Source organism: Chiloscyllium plagiosum, chromosome 22 (genome assembly GCF_004010195.1).
Source record: "Chiloscyllium plagiosum isolate BGI_BamShark_2017 chromosome 22, ASM401019v2, whole genome shotgun sequence".
Taxonomy (NCBI): Eukaryota; Metazoa; Chordata; class Chondrichthyes; order Orectolobiformes; family Hemiscylliidae; genus Chiloscyllium; species Chiloscyllium plagiosum.
The window spans coordinates 15,845,613-15,863,192 of record NC_057731.1 but is presented as its reverse complement, the minus strand read 5'-3'; the positions used below and the strand labels follow the sequence as shown (position 1 = coordinate 15,863,192).

The following is a 17,580-nucleotide window of genomic DNA, read 5'->3' as shown; positions in this document are numbered from 1 at the left end:
GGCCCAACATTTCAAATCCCCCTCCCACTCTGCTCCCTCACTACCAGACGACTGGAGGAAGAACGCCTCATCTTCCACCTCGGAACACTTCAACCCCAGGGCATCTATGTGGACTTCAACAATTTCCCCATATTCCCTTCCCCCACCTCACCCTAGTTCCAAACTTCCAGCTCAGCACTGTCCCCATGACTTGTCCTACCTGCCTATCTTCTGCAAAAAGATCCAGGTAAAAGAAATACATGGGCAAAAATCTTGGCAGACTGAGTATAATGTGGGCAAATACACGGTGATCTACTTTGATAGGAAGAATAGAAAATCAGGGTATTATTTAAATAGGAGAAAGTGAGGACTGCAGATGCTGGAGATCAGAGCTGAAAATGTGTTGCTGGAAAAGCGCAGCAGGTCAGGCAGCATCCAAGGAACAGGAGAATCGACGTTTCGGGCATGAGCCTGAAGAAGGGCTCATGCCCGAAACGTCGATTCTCCTGCTCCTTGGATGCTGCCTGACCTGCTGCGCATTTCCCAGCAACACATTTTCAGCTATTATTTAAGTAGAGAGAGATGACAAAATGGTGGGTTCTTATGTACTCAAGGTGTGAGTGTAGGTGAGAATGAAGAGTGAAGTGATCTTGGAGCTGAAAACCGTCATCACTGAAATCCGTGGCACAAGTTATCAACGCTGCACAAAGAGGAATCCAAATACTAAACAGTTACGTTGTAGCTGTATCAAACCTCAGTTAGAATACACTAATACACAGTGTAACCTTTTAGGTGAAGGACACTAGCATGTGTGCAGAGACATTATACAGGGCTGATACAAAATATGCACAGGAAAGGATGAAATAGCTGTGTCTCTATTGAAATACGAATGCAGCGGGGTGATATCGTGGTAACTGACCCCTTGCTCTAGATGTACTGGAGAACTGGGAAATTTTTAAGACGTGTACAAGAGAACTTTCTTAATAAATATACCTCCAGTCCAACAGGCAGGGAAGTGTTCTTGAATCTGCTCCTGGGAAACTGGAGCATGTTAAAAGGGGATCATGTGGCAAATCACAAGGACCACATAATTTGGTTTAGAGTAATTGCAGAAACTGACCAGAAAATAGCCAAAATTGCTCAATTGGGGAAGAATCATAGAATCATAGAATAGAATTCCAACAGTGTGGAAACAGGCCCTTCAGCCCACTGCAGAGTATCCCACCCAAACCCATTCCCCATTAGTCTACACTTACCCTTTTCTAATGCACCTAACCTACACATCCCTAAACACAACGGACAATTTAGCATGGCCAATTCACCTAACCTGCACATTTTTGGACTGTGGGAGGAAACTAGAGCACCCGGAGGAAACCCACACAAACACGGGGATAATGTGCTAAATCCACACAGGCAGTCGCTCAAGGAGTCACCCTTTCTGTTGTTTCAGAAAAGACTAGAAAAAGATGGTTCCAGGGTAAAACAGAAATGGAGAGCATCCAGGAAAATGATAATTAAAGGTACAAACCAGACATAATCATTTAAAGGGAAAAGTTGGAGCACTCAAATCCATCAAGCCCTTGATAACAAAAGAAATAAAAGTTAAACTAAAACAGAAAAATTGAGACTTATAACAAGAGACATATAAATGTTAGGAGTAAGATGTAGCTAATAACCAGGAAGATAAAAAGTATAGGAGTGAATTTTAAAATCCCAGAGGCAAAGAGACTAAAAGTAAATAATTAGTAGGTAATATTAAAATGCCTGAAACATTTCACAAGCACATGAAGTGTAAGCAGTTTGCTAAGTATAAAACTGGACCTATCAAAGACCCAAATGAAAATGTTCATGTGGAGTCAATGAATACAAAGAAAAATGGATGATGTGAAAGTTATACTGAAAAAGAAAAGGCAAGTTATGGACTAGACAATAATACTGAGAGAAAGCACATTAAAAGGATTGACAATAATGCAAGTTGTAATGTAACCTCCTGGCCTGGATAGGATTCCTGCTCAGTTGCTTCAAGAAACAACAGTAGAAGTAACTGAAGCATTGACCTCAATCCTACAATCCTCACTGGAAGTTGCTAATGTTACAACACTATTAAAGAAATAAGAGAGGGATAAGCCAGGAATTTACAGGTCAGTCAAACAGTTACAGTTCCACTCACCACCCTGATTTCAAACTATATTACTGCTCTGTCACCATCATTAGGCCAACGTCCTGCAACTCAACTTCCCACCAAGAGCACTGTGGGTGCTCTTCCACCACAAGGAGTGCAGTTGTTCAATAAGGGAGCCCACCACCACCTTCTCAAGGCAATTAGGGTGGGCAATAAATGTTAGCATATCACATCTCAATGAATAAAAAAAGTCAGCCCAATATCAGAGGTGCACAATTACTGGAAAGGCATATCAGGATCTACATACGCTTTCATTTAGAAAAGGATATGTTAATCAAAGAGAGAGAATATGGATTTTGTAAAGGTAAACTGTATCAAATTCAATTGGTTGAATTCTTTCATGAAATACAAAAAGTGGTCAATGTATTGTAGTGGGTATTGTATTGTATTGTACAATGTAGTGGGTATTGTATTGTATTGTACAATGTATTGTAGTGGGTATTGTATTGTACAATGTATTGTAGTGGGTATTGTATTGTAGTGGGTATTGTATTGTATTGTACAATGTATTGTAGTGGGTATTGTATTGTAGTGGGTATTGTATTTGGACATTTAAAAGGTGTTCAAAAAAAGTGTAACTCAAGAGGCTTCATAAGAAGACAGAAGATCGCAGAATCAGGGTGAAGTGTGGTTTGCAGTGATGTTCTCTAAGGTTTAATTTTGGGTCTATCACTTTTAACTTTAAATAAACAATCTAGACTCAGGTGCTGGGAGCAGCTTTATAAAGTTAACAGCTGATATGAAATTTTGCAAAGTAGGAGATAATGATGAGGGTGGTTGCACTCTACAGAATGACAGTCAGACTTGTGAAGCAGATACATTGCAGATGAAACTGTGGAGATATGTGAAACAATGCACGTTAGAAAAATTAATCAGGAAAAGACGGTGTAATATAAACAGAACTATTTGGGGCATGTAGATGAACAGAGAAACCTGATGTCAATATATACAAATCTTTAAAGATGGCAGGGCAACCTGATAATGTGGTTAAGTAGCAAGTGGGTTGCTTGGGTTTATAAATAGAAGAATTAAATATAAAAGCAGGGAGATTATGCTAGAACTTGACAAATGGCAGGCTAGGCCTTGAACGGGGAATTGTGGATAATTCTAGGCACCACACTTCAAGAAAGATGTAAAATGTAATAGAATAGAACTAGAGGAGCTTTAACACAATATAACAAGAAATACGGAACTTCAACTCTGAGGAGAGCTTGGAAGAGTAAGGAATATTCTCCTTAATTTAGATGAGATGTCCTGTTGAAGTTTTCAGTAAGAGTCATAGAGTTTTTAACAGTATGCAAAGAGACCCTTTGCCCCATTGCAGCCACGTTAGTCATCAAACATCCATTGATTCTCATCAGAGGTTTTCACTGAGTAAATGAAGAGAAATGAAACTATTCACTCTGGAGAGTGGATGAATAACTGGGAACCATGGAATCAAAATCACCAACGAAGATGTTTCTCGAAATCCATTGCATTTACCTGTTTGAGCAACACGCTTATATCTGAATGCCAGGCAGAGATGATCCTGCCACTTTCGGACGACTCGCTGTGCTTCAGGGGTTAATCCTTCAGGATCCCGTGAGAAAACAAATGAGTAACTATCTGCACAAGTTCCATTATCATTCAGTTTTCGACATGTGTATGTGATGGCATAGTTGTCATAATCGGTGTCAACAATCCAGTGATCGTCATCTGAAAGAAAGAAACATGTTACAAGGTACTTTTTACCTTAATGGTAAACAATGTAACATAGGCTATTGTATTTAAAAGACAGGCTGGTTATTTCAGCACTTCCACCACTGAGGCCCATTCACCCATCACCTCTGTGCCCACCAACCAAAACTCGCCCTCATTGCTTTTTCAGTGCGCAGACATTTGAGGTCCATGTGTGGCATTAACTTCTGAAACTGACCATCAGTGTGATGCCAGTATAGCTTAAAGGGATCATCAGCACTAACGTACATTAGCTACTGATCTGGCATGCCTCACTTTTAAACATCTCACTCCTGCATGGCCTCAGCCCTTCTTGCCTCTGCAATCTCCTCCAGGCCCGTGATCCTCTGAGATCACTGCACTATTCCCGTCCTCTTGTACAAACCCAATTTTAATTGCTCCTCCTTCAAGCTCTCTGCTTCTCCCTTTCTTTCCTTAGGATGCTCCTTTTAAATCTGTTTCACTAAACCTTTGGTCACTGTACTAATACTTCCTGATGTGTTTCCAATTTAAATCCTCACAAAGCACCACGGGTCATTTTAGCACGTTAAACAAAAGGTGTTATCTAAATACTGCCGCTGCTATTAGTTTCACACTATTTGTCTGATTCTGCTACATAAATGTTGAGCTGGAAATCCAGACCAGTGCTGCAACAAGTAGGAAAGCAGGTTTCTCAGAAGTCCACTGATGTGTGCTTGTTCCTGTGACACATTTACTAAGACTCACTTGTCTGTTAATCCCTGCTGCCTCATTACTCTAGCCAAGTATAACTTTGTTTTGTTCTGATGGAAAGATTAAAATAGGGGGAAGAACCAAAATGATAAAGGAACCATGAATGTGAAGAAGGTGTTTGGTATGCTTTCCTTAATTAAGTCAGAGCGTTAAGTACAGGAGTTGGGAGGTCATGTTGCGGCTGTACAGGACATTGGTTCAGCCACTGTTGGAATATTGCGTGCAATTCTGGTCTCCTTCCTATTGGAAGGATGTTGTAAAACTTGAAAAGGTTCAGAAAAGATTTACAAAGATGTTGCCAGGGTTGGAGGGTTTGAGCCATAGGGAGAGACTGAATAGGCTGGGGCTGTTTTCCTTGGAGCGTCGGAGGCTGAGGGGTGACCTTGTAGTAATTTATAAAATCATAACACGCATGGATAGGGTAAATAGACAAGGTCTTTTCCCTGGAGTGGGGGAGTCCAGAACTAGGTTTATGGTGAGAGGGGAAAGATGTAAAAGGAACCTAAGGGGCAATGTTTTCATGCAGACAGTGGTGCGTTTATGGAATGAGCTGCTAGAGGAAGTGATAGAGGCTGCTACATTTACAGCATTTAAAAGGCATCTGAATGGGTATCTGAATAGGAAGGTTTCGGAGGGATATGGGTCAAGTGCTGGCAAATGGGACTAGATTAGGTTGGGATATCTGGTCAGCATGGACTGGTTGAACCAACGGGTCTGTTTCCATGCTGCTGTATATCTCTATGACTCTATGTTAAATAAGGAAAATGTACACAACGTTTGTTAACTGTATGACAATACAAATAGAGATTGTGTTAATAGTTAAATAAATAACTGGATACAGAAAATTGTCTTACTGAATGTATAAGGTTACCTTTCAGCACTCTGAATGAATCTGACTGTCAAAATTATTCAGCGTGGTTTAATGTGTTTACTTTAATGAAAACAATATATCACAAATGCAGCAGCTAATGTTATGGAGTTGGCCTGTATGGGGCATTGTGTCCTTGGACATTGTAATCAATGCATGCTTATAAATGGGACTGATAAAGAAGCATGGTGCTGTCCCTTAAAGTATTGAACAACAGAAGCAAAGAAGATTGTTCATTTATAAACATATATATTTTGAACATAAGCTAACAAGAGGGTGGCATGGTGGCTCAGTGGTCAGCACTGCTGCCTCACAGCACCAGGGATCTGGGTTCGATTCCAGCCTCGGGCAACTGTCTGTGTGGAGTTTGCACATTCTCCCTGTGTCTGCGTGGGTTTCCTCCGGGTGCTCCGGTTTCCTCCCACAGTCCAACGATGTGCAAATTAGGTGAATTGGCCATGCTAAATTGCCTGTCATGTTCAGGGATGTATAGGCTTAGGCGCATTAGTCAGGGGTGAAAGTAGGGTAGGGCAATGGGTCTGAATGGAATACTGTTCGGAGGGTCAGTGTGAACTTGTTGGGCCGAAGGGCCTGTTTCCACACTGTAGGGATTCTATGAAAAATGACTCACACATTCAGATAAATAAACTGCAAGAAAATAAGAACAAAAAAGAAAGCATTCATTTGTTTAGTTTTAAATTCAATAATTGCTAAGAATGAAAACTGGACTGTGGTCACTTTAATAGCATCCACTCTTTGTGCAATATCTAGAAGATATTGTATGAAAGTTTGATGGAATTCAAACTTTGTAACCTCATGGTCATTCAAGTCGTCCTCTGACCCAGCATTAGGGGTAACACAGAAAAAACATGCAATGTTCAGGTTCTCACAAACAATGAATCATGGGAAGACAGAATCATAGAATGAATAAAGCCATTTGCCCCAGTGCATCTGTGTTGGCACGACAGGTTGAGAGTGCATGCAGCAACCTTTATGCCTATAGGCACAATAGTCTGAAACTGCTCAATCTTATCTGATCTTTGAAGTTATGCAGACTCAGGCTTGGTTAGTACTTGAAGGGAACACTGCCTAGGCATACCAGCTGCAGAAGCAAAGCAAAGGGGTTGGGTGGGGGAGGGGTGGGGAGAGCAGGGGGGAATCTTGTGTTGCAATGGTAGGGTCTCTATCTGCAGACTGGACGGTCTGCATTCAAGCCCCAGCTACTGTACAGACAGGCTGACTAGGAAGTATTTCAGCATAATTTGCTTTATCAACAAAGACTAAGGGTTAAGCAAAAACCTATATAAAACACTATCTTGGCCTCAGCTGAGTTTTACATCCAGTTCTGGGTAGCATACGCGAGACAGAAGTGACAATATTGGAGTGGGCAGAATACAAAATCTTGAGGATGTTCCCAGGGATGAGGAATTTCCAGATGTGGAAAGACTGGAGAAGTTGGGAAGAGAGGAGATTTGATAGAGGCATTCAAAATTATGAAGGGTCTGGACAGAGTGGCTGGGGATAACTGTTCTTGCTAGTACAAGGGGGGTTGTGACCTGGTGCATGTGGAGTTGTGTTAACTAGCAAAACAATGGAGGGTAAACCTTCTCACAGGCAAGGAGTTAGGACCAGGAATGAATACACTGTCTGACAGTTTGGTAGCAGCAGGGTAAATTCAGGTTTTCAAATGGAATTGAATTGCTAAGAAAGAGTGGCTCAGTGGTATGCATTGCTGCTTCACTGCACCAGGGTCCTGGATTTGATTCCATCCTCAGGATACTGTCTGGGTGGAGTTTGCGCATTCTCCCTGAGTCTGCGTGGGTTTCCTCCAGGTGCTCTGGTTTCCTCCCACAGTCCAATGATGTGCAGGTTAGTGTGGATTGGCCACTCTAAATTGTCCTGGGCTGTGTAGGTTAGGTGGATTAGCCATTGATGAATGCAGAGTTATAGTGTATGGGGTGGGATGCTCTTTGAATGCTCAGTGTTGACAAAGTCGGCTGAATGGCCTACTTCCACACTGTTGGGATTGTATGAGTAGTGGAGATATACACAGTGAAAAGGCAGTGGGTGAATTGTTCTCTCAGAGAGCAGTGACACAAAGGGCCGAATGTACACCGAGATCCTTCAAAATGAACGACTAGAAATTCATTGACAAAATACTGAGGGCATGGATTGCAAAGTCATTGGTGGGTTGGGTCAGGGTTTCCGAATGGTTGCTGAAAAGGCAGGTTGACTCTGACAGTGTAAGAGAGCATGACCTTCCTGTACTGACTGGGTTACTCACTGCCTTTCTGCAGGTGCTCGGCTGCCCCCCAGTATTTCAGCTTGAACTTGGCGGGGTTCTCAGTATTGTTGAATGTTCCCATCATTTCAGCGCACACGATCCATTCCCTGCAGCAAGACAAGACAGACAAGAGTTAGAGCACACAGAGAGAGAGGGGGGGGAGCTGGGGCAATCCTGCAGACAGGAGCTGCTGGCTTCTGCTGGGCTTACGGTAGTAAAGTGACCAGGCCAGTCGCTTTGGCCGTCATCGTCTCGTTTTCAATCTTGAACTCGGCATGAATGTTACTCTCCAGGAAAATGCCCACGGGGTCCTTCTTTGCGAAAGCGTGCCATTTGCCCACATACTGGAAGAGAAAAGGTCAGGCAGTCAGGAAAGGTCTCCTTCTCCCTTCCTCCCTCCTCCCAAAACCCAGGGGCGCCAGCTTACCCGCGTCTTGTTGAAGTCTTCCTTCACATGGAAGTTGTTTACCACGCAGTCGGACTTTGCAAAGCAACTGGAGATGGAAACCAGCAGCAGCAGCAGCAGCCCCAAGACCCTGCAGTGTCTCATCGTCCTTCAGATTCTCTATCACAAAGCAGACACACACTAATCTGCTAAAGCCAAACCGTCCTGATCCCTGAATGCAACTGGGTTCAATTGTGGACACTGAAAAGCCCAAAATACTAAACATGCTTACCTTTCACAGCGTGTGGTACAAATCTCAAATCCCTCGGATTCCGGTCTCAATCAAAATAGGAATTCACTTTTCGCACTATCGTGTTCAAAACTCTCCAGGCAACTCCTCTGAACAGTTAGTTGGCTTGCCACACCTTTATATGTAGCCCCCCCTTCCCCGCAAGCCTGTCATCTGTCTTTCGTAATCTGCCAACACCCCCTCCCCCACCTAGAGACGAGCTTTGGAATGTAAATCATTGACAGAGACCCTCGTCTCAACAGTTACATAACTGCATGATAGATAGGCTATCCAGAACCAGCCCATCCGCCACATGCAACATACTGCAGATTTTTGTTTTGCATTCATTTAATTCCATGAGCAACAGTGATGCTGCTGAGCAAAGTTCTGCTCCCAGATAGTGCTGAAGCAGCCATCAACAAAAGGAATGGAAAGTGTCTATTTCTTCACAGAACACAAACCTGCCCAAATGTTTGGATGGTTCTGATAGCTGCTTGCATAACATTTTTCCCTGTATCATCTCTGTTCCTGTGCCCAACTCGCTCCCCCACTAATAACTGGCACCAATGTTGACAGCTTTTGGCTGTGCAGGAATCACACATGTTTGTGAAAATAGTTGGAAACTGGGTCAGTGCCATATACTGCAATGTTTATTGCACTTTGTACCAGTGGAATATATTTGTTAAAGCGATGTTATCTGCACGCTGACTTCAGTTTGTGCAAGTAAACGTACTCTGGAACAAAAGGTTTATCAAGTTCAATGTGTCTCTGAGTTTATTTCTAAATCTTCTTCAGTTGGTTTATCAAATAAGGGGAAACAAAGTAATGGCAATGTCACTAGACCAGACACCTGGACAATACTCCTGAAAACAAGGGTTCAAATCCCGCTGCGGCAAACTGGTGGAACTTAAGTTGTAATAACCAAGAAGTGATTGTAAACATTTACTTGGTTTGTTGATGCACTTCAGAGAATGGAATATGCCATTCTTATTTCAGCTGGTTTAGATTTGACGCCAGGCCCACTGCAGTGTGGTTTACTCTGCAAGAGCCAAGCAAACCATGCAGTTCAAAAGAACATTCCCAATGGACAGCACATGCTTGACTTGACAGTACTGCCCACATCCCATGAAAGAATAAATTAAATAGTAAAATTATATAACTCCAGGTTTCAAGGATGTAAACATTTTGCTTTTATATAAGTGACCTTTGTTTATTATTTTTCATCAGACTAGAAGATGCTTTTATGGAATAAGAACTTAAAATGCTTTTTACCATTGTTGTTGCTAAGATCCACACCCAACATGGGTACCTTGAAGAAATAATTTCACTTCATAGCTTAGCAGTGTGACAACTCCCAGGGTAAATCAGGGCTGTATATGTTTGTATTTTCTCCCTCTGTCCATTCAGCCAAATGGGGAGCGATCGTGTCAGACTTCAGAACTTTGGCCTGATAGCTGCTAATTCTTAGTGAAGCACAGAATTCTCCAATCAGGACTGTGTGATCAGTGTGATATTGTGTAATGCTGTCAGATGTCGTGAATAGGGGACCTACAGCAGAACCGGGTGCAGGATCTGCTTATGGATTGCTTGGTAGTATGTGTTAATATTATGCTGCCATTAAACAACATTACCCTCTCATCACTTTGATTGCCAAACATCCTATGTTTGCCATATCCACCAGTCCACCAATTCAGAAAGGCAAGGACTGAAGAGATGACAAAGAAGATGGCTGAAGGCAGAGTGAGAGACGCTGTCTATATGGACTTTCACAAAGTGTTCGACAAGGTTCTGATTGGTAGAGTGGTTAGCAAGGTTAGATCACATGGGATCCAGTGGGAGCTAGCCAATTGGATACAAAATTGGATTGAAGGTAGGTGACAGAGGGTTGTGGTGGAGGGTTTTTTTTGGACTGGAGGCCTGTGACCAGTGGTGTCCCACAAAGGTTATTGCTGGGTCCACTGCTTTTTGTCATGTATGTAAATGATTTAGATATGAAGACAGGAGACATGGTTAGTAGGTTTGCATATGACACTGAACAGGTGGTGTAGTGGACAGTGAAGAGGATTATTCATGGTGGCTCAGTGGTTAGCACTGCTACCTCACACTGCCACGGACCCAGGTTTGATTCCAGCCTCAGGCAACTGTCTGTGTGGAGTTTGCACATTCTCCCCGTGACTGTGTGGGTTTCCTCCGGGTGTTCCGGTTTCTTCCCACAGTCCAAAGATGTGCAGGTTAGGTGAACTGGCCATGCTGAATTTTCCATTGTGTTCAGGGATGTGTAGGTTGGGAAATATAAAGTAATAGGGTAGAGAAATGGGTCTGGGTCGGTGTGGACTTGTTGGGCCAAATGGCCTGTTCCCACACTGTAGGGATTTCTGGGTGTAGGTTTGCTCGGGATTCTATGATTATCTCAGAGTACAACGTGACCTTGATTAGATGGGCCAATGGATTGCAGATGGAGTTTAAATTAGACAAATTGAGGTGTTACATTTTGGTGAGGCAAACCAGGGAAGGACTTATACAGTTAATGATAGGGTCCTGGGGAGTGTTGCTGAACAATGAAACCAAGGGGTGCAAGTGCATAGTTCCTTGCAAGTGAAGTTGCGGGTAGACAGGGTGGTGAAGAAGGCATTTGGTACATTGATCAGAACAGTGACTACAGGAGTTGGGACGTCATGTTGCTGCTGCACAGAATGTTAGTTAGGCCACTTTTAGAATATTGCATACAATTCTGCTCACCCTTCTATAGGAAGGATGTTATTAAACTTGAGAGGGTGTAGAAAAGACTTAGAAGGATGTTGCTGGGACTGGAAGGTTCAAGTTATAGGGACAGACTGAATTGACTGGGGCTTTTTTCCCTTGGAGTGTTGGATACCGAGGAGTGACCTTAGAGACGTTTATAAAATCTTGAGGAGCATGGATAGGATGACTAGCCAAGCCCTTTTCCTAGGGTGGGACAGTTCAAAACTAGGGGGCAAAGGTTTAAGGTGAGAGGAGAAAGATTAAAAAAGGACATGAGGGGTAACATTTCATGCAGAGGCTTGTGCGTGTAAGGAAGAAGCTACCAGAGGAGGTGGGTACAATTACTTAAAAGACATCTAGATGGATGTATTAATAGGGTGAATTTAGAGAGATATGGACCAAATGCTGGCAAATGAGATTAGGACAGATTAAGATATCTGGTCAGCATGGACGTGTTGGACCAAAGTGTCTGTTTCCATGCCAAATAACTCAATGATTCTATCACTTTGGATTCACCAGCTTTGGCTATTTGTCTAACTACCCTCCCCTGCCTCCAACCCCACCTCCTGTTCCTTGCCCCATCCTTAGTGCCTGTGGCTTCAGGCATCTAGAGTTCAGTCTTAAGCTCTGGAATCCCCTTCCTGAATACCTTCATCTCTCCAACACTCACACTTTCTTTAAAATACCCCTTTGAATCCTAGTTATTTGGCTACTTTCGTAGTCATCTGCTCAGTCATCTCCCTCAATCAGTGTCAAATTTTGGCTCATTTTGCTTATGATGTCCTTTGGGAATGTTCTTATTTTAAAAGCTCAATGTATAGCTCAAACTGTTTGTGTTTATTGGAGATCTGACAACTGGAAAGACTAACAATGCAGAGATACTAGCCTTCCAGGACAAGTTGCCAAATTAAAAAAAATAAATTGAAATAAAAGCAAATAAAGGGACCAAAGCTTTTTATAGTGCTCCAGATGTGGTCTCACCATGGCCTTGTTGCACCAGTTGCAGTAAGTTGTCCCTACTCTTATACTCCAAAGCCAGCATTTCATTAGCCTTCCTGCTTACCTGCTACAACTGTGCTAGCTTTCAGTGTTTGGTGCACCAATAGCCCTAAGTCCCTTTGTGCTGCAGCTTTCTTTAGTTTATTGTCCATTTCAATAATATTTTTGTTCTCCACTCTGAATTTATATTTTCCCACATTAAACTCCATTTGCCAACTTTTTGCCCACTTACTTAACCCTATGAATGTTTCTCTGTAAACTGTTTGTATTCCTCTTGCAACCTGTCTTTCCAACTATATTTTGTGTCACCTGCAAATTTGACTGCAGTACATTTACTTTCTTCCTCCAATCATTAATATATAGTAAACTGTTGCAGTCCCAGCACTGCTTCCTCTGGAACACCATTGGTTACAGGTTGTCAATAACAACACTGCTGATCCTATTATGGGGAATTACGGGAAGCAAGGAGGATTTTCTCTTTTATAAAGTCATAGAAGCTGTACAGCATGGAAACAGGCACTTCAATCCAACTTGTCCATGCCAACCACATATCCTAAATTAATCTAGTTCCATTTGCCAGCATTTGGCCCAAATCCCTCTAAACCCTTCCTATTCATGGACCCATCCTTTTAAATGTTGTAATTGTACTAGCTTCCACCATTTCCTCTGGCGGCTTATTCGATACATGTATCACTCTCTGTGTGAAAAAAATGCCCCTTAAGTCCCTTTTAAATTTTTCCCCTCTCACCTTAAACCTATGTTTACTAGTTCTGGACTCCCCCATCCCAGGGAAAAGCCCTGGCTATTCACCCTATCATGATTTTATAAATCTCTATAAATCTCAACCTCAGACGCTCCAGGGAAAATAGCCCCAGCCTATTCAGCCTCTTCCCTATAGCTCAAACCTTTCAAACCTGGCAACAATCCTTGTAAATCTTTTCCGAACCCTTTCAAGTTTCACAACATTCTTCCTATAGCAGGGAGACCAGAATTGCACACAGCATTGCAAAAGTGGCCCAACCAATGTCCTGTATAGCCGCAACATGACCTCCCAATTCCTACTCTCAATGCACTGACCAATAAAGGCAAGCATACAAAACACCTCCTCACTGTCCTTTCTACCTGGGAATTCATTTTCAAGGAACTATGAACCTGCACTCCAAGCTGTGTGGCTTCTCTTCTGTCCTAATAGTACAATATTGAACAACTTTCATTCTCAGGGAAAAAGCAAAAATCTGCAGATAAGTAAAAGCCAAAAATAAAAACAGAAGCACTCAGCTGATCAAACAGTCTCTTCAGAGAGATGGCCTTGCGTCAGGACTGAAAAAAAATTTAAGAGACATGATAGGTTTTAACCAAGCAGAGAGGTAGCTAAGGGGGGTGAGTGAGGTAAAGACAATATTTATAACAAGATGGAAAACTTCTAAGGGTGGAGATTAAACCTAGTTTAAGTGCTTTGAGGAGTATCCGCATTCAGATTGTAGCTGCGAACCTGAATTTCTGGGTCGGCTGGCATTCTAATTCACCGCCGCACTCCTTCTCTGACTTTGACTTCTCCATAAACGTAAGTGACAACATCGTCCCCCTTTTAATTCATCACTTTACAGACTCTCAGAATCCAAACTGAGTTCTATAATTTCAGATTTTAACAATTCCTCCCATAGCTGGTGGTGAAGCTTCTGGTGTGGCCATTCACACCTCCTCCTGAGTTTTATCTCTGTTTCTTTGCCAACCCTTTTGGCATCTCCGTTTGCCATGCACCATCATCCCTTTGCCTTCATTTAATCTTGGCCGTCACATACCTTGTCCCCACTGGCCTCTGTCCTTGTCCTCAAACCTGACACCTCTCACTTTTTCCCAGTTCCCAATGAAATAATGAAAATACTCCCTCCACAGATTCGGCCTGACTTAGTGATATTTCGCAGCATTTTTATTCCTTTTCAAGTGCACTGGCTGAGCAGATTGTGTTGCAGAATTTTGCTTTCTGACAGAGCACAAATCACCCGCGGCCTTTCTAGTGAACATGTGTCTGTCGGATTAAATGCAAGAAAATGTTCGTCTGACACTCAGCCATTAACACGTGTTGTGTTTCTTAATACAAACCGCACTTTGAGTATTCAGTTAGCAGAGTCTGTAAGGAAAGAGCGAGTGACCTTTTACTTATTGATATCAAGGCTGTATGATATGGAGTGACATTAAATCTAAATACTGCTGCGTTTGAGTGTCCCCGTGAATTCTGGACTGCAGAAGCAAAGGGATTCCTCACAGAGACATTTATCCTTACGTTGTTTTATTTGAAGTGGCCACTCTAAAAGAGCAACAGTGTAATAAGGTCTCCCAAGCCTGAGCCCCACACACATTAATGACCAAGCTGAGTACATAAAGCTGCTCTCTAAGAGGGTCTCACGTGGACCTGACGATCTTTGGAGACAGTACCTGGCCTCAGTAACAAGATTGGTGATTCTCGAATGAAGATGGGGATTCACCAGTCTAATGCATTCATCAGGATTTAAAGTGCTGACGTCAGGGATGGGAGCTGGCTGGAAATGTTCACAATCTATTAAATCCATTGCCTGCTGTCAACCTCAGAGCACTGCAAGCTGCAGATTGGCCATGTCAAATGGGATGCCTAGTGCCTGGATCTGACCTGCTAATTTCACCCCTTCTCTCCCAGCCATCAGTGATGCACATCTAAAACAGAAGTCAAATGGCCAACATGGGGGGTGTTAACAAAGAAGCAGTCGAACAATACTTGGAGAACAACCCACAATTCGCCAAGGAATACTTTGACAGGAAGCTCAGGCCAGAAACAATTAGTGCAATCTTCAATGGGGCAAAGGTGGAATTGGGAGTCGGGGCTTCCTTCAAAGACCTGTCCAAGCTGGAGGAGTCCGACATTATCTTTGAGCTGGTCAAGGAGCTGCAGGATGACTCCAATGTCGAGAAGCAGATACACAAGATACTGCAAAGGATTGTCTCCCTGGTCAGTGCGGACCGAGGCAGCTTGTTCACATTCAGATCAAGGAATGGCATTGCAGAGCTGGCCACACGACTGTTCAATGTGACCAGAGACTCCAGCTTTGAGAATAATCTTGTGTCTCCCCAAGGCGAGATTGTTTTCCCACTGGATATCGGGGTAGTGGGATGGACAGCAAAAACCAAGAAGATACAAAATATTCCTGACGTTACAAAGGTCTGTTGCTGTCAAACTATTGATGTGTGATCTATAATATTTAGTAGCTACACTTTAATTCAAACCAGTAATCTGTACAAGATAACTCCCTGGAAAGAGTTAATTAAGACTCATTGTTTACAGTATGTGAATGTTATAAGGTGCTTAGTGGTGTAAAATACAGCTATAAAAGTAAATTACTAATTAAGCTCCTGTGGCATTGAAGGACATTTTGCTGTTTTACTTCTCCAGCTGTGTTATCTTTATATTGGGATTGTGTGGCTCCCAGTCTCTTATTTTAATTAACTGCATCCCCTTCTCCTTATTGTCTCTGTGTGCTTTTGGCATTTTCTATTCCTTTTCTTTTGCTGTCTTTTCTTGCATTGTCTGCAGTAATGTGGCTTCTCTGTGTCCTTTGTTTGGTGCTGGGAGATGATAATTAGGGAACGGATTCAACAGAGCCTTGGGGTAATGTCCAGTGAGTATTGGTGATGTGCCCAAGGTGAAGAGTTGGAGTGGAACACCATGTGAAAAGGGTAATTTCATTTTGCATCTGATCCCCAGTTTTCATTGTTCTAGCACCTTCCCATTGTGTGGTTGTAGCCAAGACCCCAGACCTTCAAGTTGTCACTAATTCTCCAACAAATTTTCACTAATTCCCTAATAAAAATTGGCAGTCATGCAGTATCGCCTGGCATTGGGAAATCTGAAGTTAGTGTAAATGTGTGTATACATCTTAAGATTTAAAATTAGCTTACAGCCAAGATGGATATATCTCGAGTAGAGCACATAGAAGAAAAAATTAATTATATTAATGATGAAAATATAGACACCATACAAAAAGTATAATTCTCCTAGAAAATAAACTAGTATTATGTTCCTGTCACAGTTTATTTTCTGTTTTGAGAATCAATGAATCTCTACAGTGCAGAAAGAGGCCATTTGGCCCATTGAGTCTGCACTAACCCTCCTGAAGAGCATCCCAACCTATCCCCATAACCCTGCATTTGCCATAGCTAATCCACCTAACCTGCACACGCCTGGACACTATCGGGCAATTTAGTATGGCCAATCCAACTAATCTATGGATTGTAGGAGGAAACTGGAGCACCCGTGCAAACTCTGCACAGACAGTCACTCAAGGCTGGAATTGAACCTGGGTCCCTGGTGCTTTGAGGACATGACTGCTAGTCTGGGTCTGCGACAGGTGGTGAGGTAACCAACAAGAGGGGAAACTATACTTGACCTCATCCTTAGCAATATCACACATCTGTCCATGACAGTCGTGGTAAGATTGGCCACCACACAGTCCTTATGAAGACAAACTCCCACCTTCACGTTGAGAATAAGCTCCATCGTGTTGTGTGGCACTTATCACTGTGCTAAATGGGACAGACTTCGAACAGATCTTGCAACTGAAGACTGGGCATCCATGAGGCACTGTGGCCCTTCAACAGCAGCAGAGCTGTACTCCAGCACAATCTGTAACCTCATGGCCCAGCAGTTCCTCCACTCAACCATTACCATCAAGCCAGGGGGCCAATTCTGGTTCAATGAAGAGTACATGAGGGCATGCCAGGAGCAGTACCAGGCACACCTAAAGATGAGGTGTCACCCTGGTGAAGCCACCAAACAGGACTACTTGCATGCCAAACAGCATAAACAGCAAGTGATAGAGCTAAATGATCCCACAACCAACAGATCAGATCTAAGCTCTGCAGTCCTGCCACATCCAGTTGTAAATGATGGTGGATGATTAACCAACTCAGTGAAGGAGGAGGCTCCACAAATATCCCCATCCTCAGTGATGGAGGAGCCCAGTATATCAGGGCAAAAGATAAGGCTGAAGTTTTCACAGCAATCTTCAGCCAGAAGAGCTGAGTGGATGGTCCATCTCAGGCTCCTCCAGTGGTTCCTAGCATCACAGATACCTTCAGTCTTCAGTCAATTTGATTCACTCCATGTGATGTCAGGAAATGGTTGGAGACACTGGATACTGTAAGGCCCTGATAACATTCCTGCAATAGCACTGAAAACGTATGCTCCAGAACCTGCCTCTCCTGTAGCCAAGCTGTTCCAGTGCAGTTACAACACTAGCATCCATCTGACAATGTGGAAAATTGTCAAGGTATATCCTGCACTTAAAAAGCAAGACAAATTCAACCCGGCCAACTATTGCCCCATCAGTCTATTCTCGATCATCAGTAAAGTGATGGAAGGTGTCATTAATAA

At 42.8% G+C, this 17,580-nt stretch overlaps 2 protein-coding genes across 2 annotated transcripts in view; one reads left to right on the top strand and one right to left on the bottom strand.

The window, feature by feature from the left end:
• The window catches only part of rbp4 (retinol binding protein 4, plasma), a 15,952-nt gene extending 7,363 nt beyond the window's left edge, over window positions 1-8,589 (bottom strand). Inside the window, exons 1-5 of the mRNA XM_043712469.1 lie at window positions 8,439-8,589; window positions 8,189-8,326; window positions 7,972-8,105; window positions 7,762-7,868; window positions 3,644-3,856 (exon numbers count right to left, since the gene is read on the bottom strand). Coding sequence (XP_043568404.1) covers window positions 3,644-3,856; window positions 7,762-7,868; window positions 7,972-8,105; window positions 8,189-8,311 — 577 coding nt within the window. The 5' untranslated portion in view covers window positions 8,312-8,326; window positions 8,439-8,589. The remainder of the gene's footprint in view (window positions 1-3,643; window positions 3,857-7,761; window positions 7,869-7,971; window positions 8,106-8,188; window positions 8,327-8,438) is intronic.
• Window positions 8,590-14,762: 6,173 nt separating this feature from the next.
• Window positions 14,763-17,580, top strand: part of pde6c (phosphodiesterase 6C, cGMP-specific, cone, alpha prime) — a 36,723-nt gene continuing 33,905 nt past the window's right edge. Inside the window, exon 1 of the mRNA XM_043713147.1 lies at window positions 14,763-15,369. Coding sequence (XP_043569082.1) covers window positions 14,884-15,369 — 486 coding nt within the window. The 5' untranslated portion in view covers window positions 14,763-14,883. The remainder of the gene's footprint in view (window positions 15,370-17,580) is intronic.